General features: G+C 39.2%; 1 protein-coding gene across 1 annotated transcript in view; it reads right to left on the minus strand.

The window, feature by feature from the left end:
* Positions 1-15,861, minus strand: part of cubn (cubilin (intrinsic factor-cobalamin receptor)) — a 355,208-nt gene that overhangs the window by 114,901 nt on the left and 224,446 nt on the right. Inside the window, exons 48-53 of the mRNA XM_073055305.1 lie at positions 13,953-14,124; positions 12,097-12,303; positions 9,660-9,806; positions 6,340-6,461; positions 5,517-5,730; positions 4,106-4,293 (exon numbers count right to left, since the gene is read on the minus strand). Coding sequence (XP_072911406.1) covers positions 4,106-4,293; positions 5,517-5,730; positions 6,340-6,461; positions 9,660-9,806; positions 12,097-12,303; positions 13,953-14,124 — 1,050 coding nt within the window. The remainder of the gene's footprint in view (positions 1-4,105; positions 4,294-5,516; positions 5,731-6,339; positions 6,462-9,659; positions 9,807-12,096; positions 12,304-13,952; positions 14,125-15,861) is intronic.

Genomic DNA, 15,861 nt, shown 5'->3' on the forward strand with positions numbered 1-15,861 from the left:
TAATAAAGCTAGCCTTTGGTTTTAGTGAGCATTGTTTAAACAGTTTAATATTAGTACTAATTCGAAATATCACTAACTAAATTTAGTCTTCTTTGGATGAGGCACTAGAGGCTGCTTTACTCAGTATTATTACTTGTTTGCAATCAAAACAGCTACATATTAAAGATACTTGTAGAAGAAAAATGGCTTCTGATCCAAGCTTTCTTTGTTTCTGTTTGGTAATTTAGTTCTAAACACTTTTACGAGTACAGGCATTTCAGGAAATATTAACATTCTGTATGTTATACTTGGCAATGTCAATGTTTTGTGTAAATTACAGACTCATGGTGAAGAAGCCAAGGATACATTGTTCTCAGCTTTCCTTTTTGATGGCCTGATTTCTACACAATATCCTCATGCAACATGTAACACACTTTAAATCAGTGCCTCATGGAACAACAGTAAGCAACTTTTTTTTGCTTATCTTATAACCTAATAAAGTTACAGCTATGAGATTAAGAAATTCTATCAACTCCACATTTTGTTGTTTACTCATCTTTTTACAAGGAGAGAGTTGGGGGGAAGAAGGAGAGGGAGGGAGAGAGGGGAATGGGAGAGCAAGGGAGGGAGGGAGAGGGGAATGTGAGAACGAGGGAGAGAGGAGTGTGAGAGTGAGGGAGAGAGGGGGGGAGGGAGAGAAATAGTTTTACGATGAAAATGTCTTGCAGCTTAGGTTTATGAAATAAGACTTTCTGCAACCTTTAAGTCACCAAGGGAGTTAATAGTTTGTCTCAAATGTCTCATCATAAATAATGTTCTTGTCATAAAGGATAAGAAAATCTCAGCAAATAAGAGAGTCCTATGCTTTTTTTTAAGCAGCCTTACTGCCATTTATAATAGGGCAGCAAAGTTTTGTATGGCTCAAGGCTGCTAGTGAATACTATTACAGCATTTAATTGCAACATTGATCAGAGGGGTTTGTTGATGTACTCTGTTTCTTAACTTCTAACAGACAGTTCTAGAGTCAAATTTCTATGAGAATTGTGTCCTTTAAATTATTACCCCAGAATTTCATCAGAAGGTTATTGGAACTCTCGGAAAAAGTGAGATAAACACTATCAGCACAACATCAACTGACTTCTAAATTATCTTATCGGTTGTAAAATGTCTTATCCTGATGCACTGTATAAGTACATGATATATATGTGAGCTCTTTATTTCTTCCTTATATAATTTCTAATGTGTTTATGTAAATTATTTTGTGAATGACTGACTTTATAGCTATTTCTAAAACAAACATCTGAGACTGAGTGACAACTGAGGTATTTGGTATTTATTCAGGATGAATTATTAGACAATACTATTGTTTCTGTGGATATAATCTGGAATGCAATTAGAAATATTTCAAAATATTTCTGTAGTTGTCTTATTAGGTGTTCTGGAACATAGGCGGTAGCTAAAATTGCATCCGAATTAAATTTAAAATTAAGATTTCCTAATTATAATTCCTGTTCCACTTTGCTGTGGTTCTCCTTCATTGAAAGGTAACATTAGAATGGTTGGCAAATAATAACATCCTCCTGCTTTCCTGATGATTAAAAACCCTAGATGAGGTTTCCTCCTCAAAGTGATCCTCGACACTTGAAATTAAGAAAAACATTTATTCTTTTTGTGTCAGTAATGCTGCTAGGAGCTGCCCGATATTTTACATGCCAAGATGGATAATAGGGTAAGAACAGGCCAATGGGCCCTAAAGACCTGCTTCAACATTTAATATGATCATAGCTGATCATCCACTTACGTATCCATTTCCTTCCTTTCCCCATATCCCATTAAGAATTATATCTTCTGCTGTCTAATCAGCATGGTATCAACGACAAGGATGGGTTCTTCAGTGGTATCAAACCCATCTGAGGCACCCAAGGTTCCACCCTGCTAAGAATAGCGGATAAATCCAACATGGATCGAGGGACAGATTTCACCTGCACAAGGGAATACTTCAACTCTGTCTTTAACATGAGTGACTTGCCTTCATCCCACAGCGATCTGGTAGGCTTTGTCTGCTCTCCTAACACTTGGGAGTGAAAAGCTCCAATCAAAAATTCAAAGTTGCGTCGCTGATGATTGATTGATTGACCTCAGAGATGTTGTAATTGTGACAATTTAAAGGAAGGAGACAGATCTGACTGTGATAACCCCCAGCATCACCTGGCTCTTTCTGAATGCCGCCCTCCCAGTGATCAAGAGCTACTCTCTGTCTTTCTAGAGCATATATGTCAAACTCAAGGCCCGCGGGCCAAATCCGGCCCGCGGTGGAATTATCTTTGGCCCGCGAGATAATATCTAATTACTATTAAAGCTGGCCCCAGTAATCGAAGCGCCTATGGCGTATGATATGGCTAATGCTGAGTTTATTCAGGTACCAGGTTTTCAGGGTTTTTAGTGTTTATTCAGCAGTCTTGCTCGGCAGTCTTCTTCATAAGAAACGGAATTTGTAAAGTGAAACACTTTGTAGTTATAGCAGAGACTGAGACACATGAGAGCAGGCAGAAAAAACGGAGGCAACGAAAGCTGCATTCGCACGCGTCCGACTGATCCGGCCCGCATGAAGCTGCATTTTGCTCAATCCGGCCCGTGACCTAAAATGAGTTTGACACCCCTGTTCTAGAGGCTCACTAGACCCAAGGAAATTGCAGGATGCAGCACAGGCTACTATGTATGGTCTTCTTCGATCCCATTAAAGCCCTTTGACTCCATCTGTCTAGAAAGACTGCCGAAAGCCTGCCTCAAATTTGACTGCTTCAAAAAGTTATGCCTGGCCTGTTGTGTTTGCTCTGTGACAGCATGCAGGCCACAGTATTAACTAACAGTTCCACTACAGAACCAATCTCTGAAAAGATTAGTGTTAAGGAAATCCACATCGTTACCTCGGCAATTTTCTCAGTTTTGCTTGCTACATTATTGCACCTCACTCCCAACAAATTTCCCATATAGCTCACAAGAAATGTCTGACATATGGTGATGACGTTTTAGAGGTAACCCAAGTGTCCGCAGTCAAGCTGCCATATGAAGGTGACATTTACATTGTATATGCCCAGGGCTGAGCTTCAAATCATTGCTGACTCAGTCACTGAAGCTTACTAGAGGAGGCACTTGCAACAATGTTTGCAAGACAAAGATATTTTGCCATGCCCCTACTGTATTACGCTGCCTCTGGGAAATGTAAGCAAAATTTCAGCGAGTGAAGACATTAATTTGAAACTTACCCACATCTTCAAAATAGCAGCACAACCTCTGGATGACTGGGGAAATGGATATTTGAAGGCCAGTACCTCAGACCTAGCCCAAAACTCATGACTTAATGAGCATCAGTGATCCCTGACCTGCTATGTATCTGAGACTTAGTCTACCTACAGCAGGCATCTCAAGGCACTGGAAAAATATCTTAAGTTTCTCCAAGTTCACCAGAAGGATAAGGAAACTAATATCAATGTCATCTCCCAGACTAAAATTCCCAGCCGTGAAATTCTAATTTCACTCATTTAGCTTTGTTGGGCAAGCTGCATCAGACTTTGTCATGGGAAAAGAGGAGCATGCAGACAGAGAAAAATCTTCAAGGGACATGCTCAAAGCTGCCTTGAAGAAGTGCAACCCCTTTCTGAGAATCTCTGGTCCTTGACTGCTGAAAGCAGAGGAGTGACATTCAGGATGGTATGGAAAACCTCTAGCACTGTGTACGTACTGAAACCCTGCGTAGGAAGCAGAATGAGGACCCCAGCTCTGAAACTATCCACCCACTCTCATCTTCATGCAGCTCCAGCTCCATCTGTGGAAAGGTCTGCAGTCCATTGACCATAAGTCACCCCAGAACTCAGAAAACTGGAGTGGAAGCAAATTCATCATTAATAGAGAGAGGAACTGCCCAAGAAAAAGATGATGATTGCAACACTGAAATTAATTAACTCAGATCAACCAGCAGTAGATTCCAGGTCGTATGTACTGTACCTTCATTAGATTTCACAGCAAAAGGTGCTGCGTTGAAGTCGTGAACATATGGTGTGGGAGCCTTGAACTTATTTTGACTCTTTACAGCCTGGAAACTAGTTTTTTATTACAAAGCACCAACCTTCACATAGCTGGCCTCACAGATATTTGTGCTGTCTGGAATCTGGAAATTCTCATCAAAAGTAATCTCAAGGTGATTGCTCTCTTGACCTGTAATCCTCCATGTACATTCACTATTATCAGGAAATCTCTGTGGCCAGTTTGGTGATTTGAAAGAGCCAGCTGCTGCATGAACAAAGCCGCCACAACCTAAAAGAAAGGAAATATAGTCATATTTAGGACTGCCATGGCTCAAAAGCCTGTAAGGTGACTGATAAGTTATAAAGCAAAATCTTACATGAGCTAGGAATCTGAATTTTTTTTTAAAAATGTTGACATTTAAGAGAGATAGTTAACAGTCTGGATTATTAATTCCCATACTGTATATCTATAAGCAACTTCAAAGTTTAAAGTAAATTTATTATCGAAATATATATTGTATATGTCACCGAACACAACCCTGAGATTTGTTTACTTGCAGGTAAACTCAGTAAATTCACCAACCATAATAGAATCAATGAAAGACCACACCCAACAGGGCAGGCAAACAACCAGTGTGCAAAAGACAATTGTGAAAATACAAAATGAATAAATAAATAAGCTTCAGACGTCATGCCAAACCTTCACAAGCCCCTAAGGAAGTAGAGGAGCTGTCGTGCTTTTTTCGTAATTGCATTTAAATGCCAGGCGCAGGGCAGGTCCTCCAAAGTAATACCAAGGAACTTAAAGTTCCCGACCTTCTCCACGTTTAGTCCTCTGAAAAGGACTGGCTCATGGATTTCCAGTTTCCTTCTCCTCAAGGCTATTCTCTGTTCAAATAGTACCCATGGAATATGGTTTTGCAGTGCAGAATTGGAAGAAATTTGCATAATTTATGGTGGGGGAATCCACACAATCATCCTTTGCCAGGTAAGACCCAGCACATGAGCAACTTCTCCATTAATTTTGCAGATGCTACAAGTTACATTGTTGACAATATTGTTACAACTTACAAATCTCAATGTTTTGATGATTAAGTTGAGTCAGGAGCTTATCCAGATGTCACTAACGTGCGCAATGTGTTGAAACAGTGCAGTACACCACTTAGTGCCAATGCACTTCAGATGGATTGCTCCTTGTTCACTGGGTTATTTCATCTGCATTCTATTCTCAGAAGTCAGTTAAGTACTTGTAAAAAGTGCTTGATATCCATCTTAGTTTCAACAAAGAGCTCTCTTCCATTAGGCTTGACATGTCATTTTACAATCATTAAAAGAAAAAGTAGAATGATAAATGACTTAAGATTCTGTTATTGAATACTGTACCAAGTATTTAGGGTTTTCTCAGTAGCCAGAGCTGCTCCTCTCAATTATTGTAAACTGGACAGAGCTGATATACACTTTGTTGTAGAATTCCAAAATTTTAAATATTTTTACCACAATTGTTCCTCTTACCTAGTGAATCAGACTTCCAGGTGGCGAAGAAACTGCCATGTTGCATGCTGTAGTTAGAATTAAAGATGATGAATAGCTTGTTTGAGCCAGATTTAATTGCTTCAGCTGGAATGGTGCCACAATAATGACCTATGATTGGAGAGTTGAAGGAACCACCGTTCAAGATTGTAAAAGAGTCCCAGTCGCATGTCAAATTGAAGTAACTGAAGCTCAGCTGTAAGTGGAAAAACACAGTTAATACAAAACTTTTTTGAGCACAAGAAAATCTTCCATGACACTGCTTTTCAGATACTCAGAGTAGATCATAGTGGATACCTTTATAACATGCATGTGGGGTGGGCTTCCTTTTCTACCTCCTTGGTAAGGGGAAGGGAAAATCTGGGCAATATCCTGCACTCATATTCAAGTGAGAACGTGAAGAGGAAAACCCGTCATGGTATGTCTTTTAGTTGCTCTGTTTTGCAGAGAGGTTGTATTAATCTCCCAGCTGCAACTAAAACAAGATAATTTTCTGAGGCCAAATTTAATCATCTTTGTTATTCTAACCTTATTCAGAAATTCCTAGAATTCCTGAAGGAGGTTGGAATAACAATTACTGTTAAAATGCAGTATTCCAAAATTACTGCAGTGCTTCAGAGGCATGACACAGCCTCACTTAGCATAAATATACAGACGTTAGATACCTATCTATGGACAACTGCCTGTACAAATAAGATGAAATAATATCTTCACCCAATATATGCTGTACCAACCAATAGCGTTTTTTCCGGTTAACTGCTGACGACACTGTCTGCACATTTGTTTATTTCTAAAATAGACTCACGTTTATGGTGTGTCCTTCTGGAGCTTCCAGCATCCACGCGCAGTGGGTCAAAGGACTGTATGGTGATGGGAAGTTGGGACTCGAAATGAATCCATTTTCCCCTTTCTGAATGCCACCGCATTCTAAAGGAATATAATTAAATATATTAAAGAGGCACAAATGAAAATGAAAATATCTTAAATTATTAGGAACTGCTTTATCATGAATGCCTACGTAAGCTGTCAATTATGTCATCCAAGGGGGAAATTGAATGAGTTATATAAATTAGATTGAGGATAGAAAATTACAGGATATCGAGGAGATGGCAGGAAAATAGGATTACATAATAAAGTTCTGATGAACAGTCGGTACTAAACACGTGCAAAGGAAATTTGGTTTTCTTCTGAAGTGAGAGTTCTATGATTCTGTAAATATTGTTGAACTCATGTCAAAAATAAATCATTGGGTTACTCATATAAAATACCACTGTGACAGAAATGACATGAATTATTCCAAACAAACGGAACATTTCCAGAAAGAGTAAGTGAAATGTAAGAAATATCTTAAAGATAAATTATCAGCCTCATCATTGCACAGTAAATCATTCTCTACTTTCTTAACCCCATATAAATGTCCCAGAACTGGAACAGCATAAAACATATTAGTTAATTATTTGCAAATTAATTGCAATTAGAAACAACAAAACAAAAATCATTTGCAGCAACACACACAAAATGCTGGAGGAAATCAGTAGGTCAGGCAGCATCTATGGAAAAGAGTAAACAGTTAACAGTTTGGGCCTAAACTTTCTGCTTTGTTTTGCTAAAGAAAGTTTGCTGCTTATTGGGTCATCTATTAACTTTTTCTAAGAAATTACGGCTTTTGACTAATTTAAGCCCTTCCATGACTTCAAACAAAAGCTTTATGAGACAAGCTCATTTACCAGAGGTAAATTAAAAACATGTTTGAACTATGCAGCTCTATTTATCATTTAACACAAATATTCCTGTATTAAGCATTTAAATGAGTATGCTTCTGTGATAATTTAAATATCATGATGAGGTTATAAATTTTGGAGAAGGATATTTTGATTAGAAATTTTCTTGACTTGGGAACTGCCCAGGCATATCCTGTCCACAAGAAGCAGATCAATTACAACCTGGCCATTACCGCATCAATAGTCATCAACCAAGTAATGGAAGGCATAATTGGTGGTGCCTTCAAATGTACTTGCTTAGCAATGACCTGCTTGCAGTTTGGTTCCTGCCGAAGTAACACTGTTCCTTATCTTGTTACAGTCTTGATCCACATATGGATAAAAGAGTTGAACTGAAGAGATGAACTGAGAGTAACTGCCCTTGATATCAAATCAGCATTTGATCAAGTATGGCAACAAGGAGTGCCATGTAAATGGGAGTTAATGGGAATCAAGGGAAAAGCCATTTACTGGTTGGAATCATGCATAGCACAAAGGAAGATGGTGTGGTGGTTGGTGATCGGTTATTTCAACTAGAGTACATCCCTGTAGGAGTTCCTCAGTGCTGTATTCTAGGACTAACCATCTTCAGCTGCTTCATCAATGATCTTCCTTCAATTGTAAGATTAGAAGTTGCAGATAATTGCTCCATATTCAATACCACTCACATTAGGAAATGAAGCAGTTCACACTCAAATGCTGCAGACCAGCCTGGGCTGATAGGTGGCCAGTAACATTGCTGCTACACAAGGACAATATCCAACGAGAAAATCCTGCTGTCTCCCCCGAAATTCAATGTCAACACCATCACTGAATATCCCACTATCAATACTCTTGGGATTGTTATTGACCAGAAACTGTAACTATTGTAGCCATGTGGCTACAATAGCAGGTCAGAATCTAGGAATTCTGTGGTTACTAACTCATCTACTAACTTTCCAAATCCTGCCCATTATCCTCAAGGCTTAAGTTAGGAGCGTGTTGGAATACTCTCCACTTGTCTGAATGCGTGAAGTTTCAGTAATATTCAAGAAGCTTGACATTATACAAGGCACAGTACTTGCTTCCTAAGCACCCCTTCCATAACCATACCTATACATAGTAGCTGCAGTTTGTACCATCTACAGAGTGCAGTGCAACTCAGCTAGACTCCTTAGACAGCACTTTCCCAACTTTGTCCTAGGTTTGATCATAGAGTTGGAAACCTAGCTAGAAAGACAAGGGCAACAAAGGCAAGGGAACAGCAGCACCAAGAAGTTGCCTTCCAAGCCACACGCTATCCTGACTTTCAGATATATTCCCATTCCTTCATTGTCATTGGGTCAAATTACTGGAACTCTCTCCCTGAAAGCATTGTGGGTACATTCACACGTCAAAGACTGTGGAGCTTCAAGAAGACAGTTCATCACTATCTTCTCAATGATAATTAAGGATGGGCAACTAAATGCTGGCTCAGCCTGTGAAACCAACAATCCTGAAATGAATTAGAAACAAATTATGTTACTTACAGTCAGAGGTAGGCCAAGGAAGAATGCAGGTCAAAAATATGGACTGATATTTTGCAATTCAAAATCTGACACATGATATCTTTAATATGTTCCTGTTGTGATTTACAAGGATGTTGCCTGGAATGGTGAGTGTGATATATCATAACAGGCCTTTTCCCCTTGGAGCAACTGAGGAAGAGAGGTGACCTGATAGAGGTATATAAGATGATGAGAGGCATTGATTATGTGGATAGCCCAGAGGACTTTTTCCCAGGGCTGAAATGACTACCGTGAGGGGGCATAGCTTTAAAGTGCTTGGAAGTAGCTACAGAGATGTCAGAGATAAGCTTTTCACAGAGTGGTGGGTGCATGGAATGCACTGCTGGTGACGGTGGTGGAGGTGGATACAATGGGGTCTTTTAAGAGACTCTTAGGTACATGGAGCTTAGAAAAATAGAGGGCTATTTGGCAGGGAAATTCTAGGCAGTTTCTGAAGTAGGTTACATGGTTGGCACAACACTGTGGGCCAAAGGGCCTGTGATCTGTAGATATCTATGTTCTGTGTGTTAGATTGGTGAATTTACGTGTTATACAACTGAAACAATCTGAAGATACACTGCAGTCTGGTAGAACTCACTTTACTTTATTTGGTCATAATACTGTAAAAGATTAAATTAATTAAACCCATCTAACCCTATCAACAAAAATGTTAACATACGTGGACTATTTGTTATACATATGTCTTAACAAAATAACCAAGTAAACATTTTCTATAAATTATTGATTTCAATAATGTAGTTTATTGTAATTATAAGACTTTAATTTTCTGTTTCTTAAAATCTCAGTAATAGGCAGAATTCTAAAGTAAATATACTGACCCGTGAAGCTATATTTGGCAATAAAACCGAGATTTTGCCCAGTTGAATCAGATATGAAGTGAACCCATAATTGGGTGAAGGGGATCAGCAGTGGATTTGGAGCAGTCTGTCCACAAAGCTTGGCAATTAAATCGCCATTAGAATCTCCTGACGGTTGAACATAGAAAAGGCAGTGAGCTTCTATTAGGATTGCACAATCTTCCATTTTAAATTTACAGATAATATCTAAAAGAATACTTTCATTCAGTAGAAGGAAGGTGATGTTGAAATGTTTGTAAATGTTTTCCTCATATGTATTAAGCTTTATTATATTGTTAATTAGGCATGGAGACAATTTCCTAATGAACATTGCTGCTTGATGTAATTTACAACATTGTAACTGCTTGTCATACAAATATTTTAGTTCGTTTTTATAAACCTTCCATCAGCAGACGAACTGTAACTTATGTGCCATTACAGAGAAATTGAAGGTTCCAATGCTCACAGATTGTCTCAATGCAGAGTCAGAATTTATATAATCAGAGAAGGTAAAAACAATTGTTCTATTATTATTTAAAATAATTTAATTAATTTGTTAACAACAGTGGACAGGAAAACTCATGCCTGCATGAGAGTTCAGTCACATTTCTCAGTAGTTCATATTAAAATAATGGAGAAGTGAAACAGGTAAACAGCGCATCAGGTTTTAACTGACTGTGGTCTCAAATTTCTGTGCACAGCCACCATTTCTTTTCCTGTTCAGTAGAAGCAATGCATAGATAAGACATGCATTGGTGACCCCCTATCATAACAGTTAGCATAAAGCAGTTACAGTCCCAGCAATGGATGGTCAATTCCATGGCTGTCTGTAAGGAGTGTGTATGTTCTCCCTGTGACCACGTGGGTTTCTTCCAGATACAGACAGACATACTTTATTGATCCCGAGGGAAATTGGGTTTGATTACAGTTGCACCAACCAAGAATAGTGTGGAAATATAGCAATATAAAACCATAAATAATTAAATAATAATAAGTAAATTATTCCAAGTGGAAATATGTCCAGGACCAGCCTATTGACTCAGGGTGTCTGACACTCTGAGGGAGGAGTTGTAAAATTTGATGGCCACAGGCAGGAATGACTTCCCATGACGCTCAGTGTTGCATCTCGGTGGAATGAGTCTCTGGCTGAATGTACTCCTGTGCCTAACCAGTACATTATGAAGTGGATGGGAGACATTGTCCAAGATGGCATGCAACTTGGACAGCATCCTCTTTTCAGACACCACCGTCAGAGAGTCCAGTTCCACCCCCACAACATCACTGGCCTTACAAATGAGTTTGTTGATTCTGTTGGTGTCTGCTTCCCTCAGCCTGCTGCCCCAGAACACAACAGCAAACATGATAGCACTGGCCACCACAGACTCATAGAATATCCTCAGCATTGTCCGGCAGATGTTAAAGGACCTCAGTCTCCTCAGGAAGTAGAGATGGCTCTGAGCCTTCTTGTAGACAGCCTCATTATTCTTTGACCAGTCCAGTTTATTGTCAATCCATATCCCCGGGTATTTGTAATCCTCCACCAGGTCCACCACCAGCTCCTTAGATGCACTGGTTTCCTCAAACACCACAGAACATCAACTGCAAAGCCATGCCATTCCATTTTACTTCACTTCCTTATCTGTGAAAGATCTTACTTCTCCAAGGATGATTTGTTTCCACTCTGGTTTTAGTGGATTCTGATGTGACTGATGATAGGGTATGTGATAGTTGTGCAGGTCAGGTGGGTGAGTAGTTTGTGAGGTGATGTACTCCTGCCATTTATGTAGGGCTTCTCTGTTCTCCTGGCCTCCAGAATGCTTCTTCTCTAATTTGAGCAGGGATGGGCTAGAGATTCTCAGAAGTCAGTAAGGACGTTGTACTTTTTCAAGGAAGCTTTGAGCACATTCTTGAATTGGTTCTACTGTCCAGCTACCAACTGCTTCCCAGTACAGAGCTGGGAACAGAGTATTTGTTTGGGTAATACAGTTTGGAGATGTAAACAAAACCTAGCTGAGAGAATTCACAATTTAACCTGGGTGATTCCAGGTAATTAGGAGGATCTTGTAGAGATAACATTACTGGTATTTTTCCAAGATTATCTGCTGTAGAGGGTCTAAATCTCAGAACACAGTGGAGGGCAGGGTTCTCTACTGTCCGGCAGACTATGAGCTTCAGGTAAAATCTGAGATCTTTATCTTAATATACATTTTTTTCTTGCAATTGACCAAAGGTGTAGTGAAGTTAATCATTGATGTTTGTCTTTACTGAGATGTGGCTACTAATTATGGGAAGACGACCATGTTTTCCACCACCTGACCATAAATCTTTATTGTGAGACATCAGAGTGGTGCAATAGATAAGGTATCATATTTTGAAAGGAATATATACATTCATTAATCTACAGCCATCATTTTCTCACCAATTCGGATTTCAATGTAGTCTTGTTTGCAAGTTTGCTGATGTCCAATGTGAAAATTGGTGAACTCTATATAAATGGAAGAATTTGCAATGCGGGAATTCTGGATGACCCATTCACAGTTAAGGTTATTTCCGTAGTTGGATACACCGTCAAACCCTGGAGAACTTAAGTACCCAGCATTTGCGTCCATTGAGGTACTTCCACACACTGAAATGATAAAACCAAATAAAGTTAAAACTTGAATGAGTAAGCAACCTCTTACAAAAATAAAGGGACACTTTTTGGAAAGACTGCAGAGTTGACCAATAGATATAAAATACAAAGGGGAATGGCTGAGGTACTTTTTTAAGGGTTATTTTCTTAGTAACAATTTTAGATCAACAGTTTTAGATCTCAGCCTGACTGAAGATATTATTTACTGTACATATCTATCAGAAAATCATAAGTTGAAACTCATCCAGGACGAATACCAGTAAAAATGTACTGGGAGCTTGTTGTACTACGAAAGTTTATTATAATGAAGGAAACATTCAATAAGGAATTAGGTAATATTTTGAAAGGAAAACAATGTGAAAAGATAAGGGAAAATTGTTTTAGATTGGAAAATTCATCTGAAGAACTAGTGCTAGGATATGCTGAGCTCAGCTTATGCTTTAAGCCCTAAAACAGTCCTTTAATCTTAAATTATACAGTATATTTTAAGATTAAATTTTGATGATTTAATAACTATCATTAATATTACATGCCAGCTTACACCCTGGCCACTTTTCATGAACCTTGTTTTAACATCTGAACATTAGTCCTTAGCACAGAAACAGCACCCTGGTGCCTAGAAAATGAATCAATATACCCCTGTTTTTAGACATAAATCCCAAACAAAAAGCAAAATTTTCCCATTTTGAAGCATTTTCCCATTTCAGCCAGGAAGCCTGCTCATGAGGAAATTGGCACTGGCACTTATGGGGGATTATTCGCCCTCTCAGAGGCTTCAGTTGATCATTATATTTTCAATTGGTGATGCCATCAATGAGCACAGCTCATTTTTATTGTTTAATGTTAGAAGTCAGATGAAAAGTTCAGGACCAATGATTTTCATAATTAACTCATTGTAAAGTGGAAGTAATACATGATTTAAAATGTTTTCCACACTTCCAAAATACAATTTCTATTTTCAAAAAAAAAGCCTCAATGAAATATTAATTAAACAAATTCAGTACCCCTATAAAAATGGAGGTATATGTGACTGGTAGTTTGAAAGAGGTTGGTGGAGGAATTCATGCCATCACGTGGGATCAACATGCCATTGACTATCTTAGACAAATTTCTTTAAACATATTGACTGAGTTGTGATCTTGAAGGGCAGCAAACCACAAGAATCATTTCTCAAAAGAATTTTGTCTGAATTTAGCAAATGTTTTTGCTTTCCACTTTGCATATCAAGAGGAACTTCTTCACTCAGAGGGTGGTGTGAATGTGAAATGAGCTGCCAGCGAATTGCAAGTTCAATTTCAGCATTAAAACAAAATTGGATAGACAGGGGTGACAGAGGCATGGAGCACCATGGTCCAGGTGCAGGTTGATGGGACAAAGCTAGATAACAGTTTGGCATGGATTGGATGGGCCAAAGGCCTGTTTCTATGCTGTGGTGCCCTTACATGAAGTAATCAAGAGACATCAGAATTATAACTTGTATAAAATTTCACTGCTAAATTTTTTAAGTAAGAATGGTATAATATACGTTGTCACTACCTCCTCCCATAGATGCTGTCTGGCCTGCTGAGTTCTGCCAGCATTTTGTGTTTTTGTTTTTATGGTATAATATTAGATGCTTGGCACACAAGTTTGTTATTACTGACCTGCTTCCTCCTCTGAGGTATATGTGGCATTAAACCCTCCATTTGAAGTTGACATGTCAGTTACAAAAACAACTCGCATGGTATTTCCAGACGATTTCACTTGTGTGCCACTCTCAACAATGCCACAATATTTCTGCAATCTGGGAGAATTGGGATGAAGTCCATTGTATATCTAGTGACATATAGATGATCAGTTAATGATTAGTATCCAAAACAATCCTTGTTGCTTTGATATGACTAACAATTTTAGCAATTTTTACACTTAGCTTTATGATAATAGGTCAATGTTTAGAAGTGCCAATGTTGTCAATAATGAGATCAGGCGTCTTTAAAAATTCCTATTAAGTCTTTTTTTTTAAAAAAAAAAGAACCAATGTGTGAATGGTACAACCAAGCCACTCATAAGAAGAGTTTGGGGCTGAGAAGAATTCTTTTATTGTCCATTGGGCCTTAGAGAAGATGTGGGCAACAATGAGGTTTAGATGTAATTAGCCACCATATTGATGGACACCAAGAAGAACAAAGCAATTCCCAAAGTTAAGCAATTCCCTCTCCTGTTCACTTCTGTGATTGGTAAGCTGTTGATACACATCAGAAAATGTGGCATCTAACAAAACTAAATCTGCTCATTAATGCTCATGATAAGCACTCTGGAGATTCTGGAAAGCCAAAGCAAAGCACAAACTGCGGAGAAACTCAGCAGTTCAGGCAATACCTATGGAGGGGAAAGAACAGTTGACCCTTCACCAGTCCTGATGATGATGGATCTCAGCCTGAAACTAGGCTGGCCGGAGCACCGGACTCCGGAAAGAAGGCTCCCGAGTTCGAATCCAAGTCGGGCCAACCCTGAGCATGCTTTCCATCCGTGCCGGGTTGAGCGTCGAGCTAGCCACTCGGCCTCATAAAAAAAACAAGGGTCGAATCAGGAATGTTCATATCGTGACCTGGTTAATCTGAAAGGAGACCAATCCTGACACCACGCGCCAGACAAGAATGGTGCGACACGCTAAAAAAATTTTTTTTAAAGCCTGAAACTTTGACTACTCATTCCTCTCCATAGAGGCTGCCTAGCCTGCCGAGTTCCGACAGAATTTTGCAGTATGTGTTACCTTAATGTTTATGGGATTGTCACTTAAGTATTTACAATCTGCTGGAGGAATTTTTTGGGTCAGGCAGTACCTGTGGAGGGAAATGGACAGCTGACATTTTGGATTGAATGATAGAGGGGAGATGGTCAGCATTAAATGGTGAGGGGAAGGGGTGGAGCAAGAACTGGCAAATGATAGATAGATCCAAGTGAGGAAGGGCAAGAAAAGTAAATGAGCAGAGAAGAATTGAAAAAAAATGGCAGAGGTTGGGAGATGATACATGGTGCAACAAAGGGCTGTGGAAGATGGAACCATATAGTAAAAGATGATGGAGCAAGGAATCAAATAAGGGAGGTGATGTGGACAGATGAGAGCGATAGGGGGAAGAGTGTCTGTTTGATGGGTAGGTGAGGGGAGTGAGTGGGTAAAAAAAGGGAAATAAACATGGTAATGGGGTCTGGTTGGGTTGGGATGGAACCATGTAGGAGTAAGTGGGTATATTAGGAGGAAAGAAAACAGACAAAATGAAAGCAGTTTTCCTGAAATTCTATTTTCATGCCATTAGGTTGCTACAAGCTGGAAATGAAATCTTATTCCTCTAGTTCACGTTTAGCCTCGTTATTACCAGGAGGCAGCTGAGGACAGAGAGGTCAGTGTGGGATTGAGGATGGCTAGCAACTGAGAGTTCCAGAAGGCCAAAGGGTATGGAGCACAAAGGCTTGGCAAAGCAGTTACTTGGGCTCACTGATACAGAAAGGGCACATCAAAAGTACCAAAAGCAATAAACAAGACTGGAGGAGATGCACATCTCTGCCTCACTT

The sequence above is a fragment of the Hemitrygon akajei genome, chromosome 8 (genome assembly GCF_048418815.1).
Source record: "Hemitrygon akajei chromosome 8, sHemAka1.3, whole genome shotgun sequence".
Lineage (NCBI taxonomy): Eukaryota > Metazoa > Chordata > Chondrichthyes > Myliobatiformes > Dasyatidae > Hemitrygon > Hemitrygon akajei.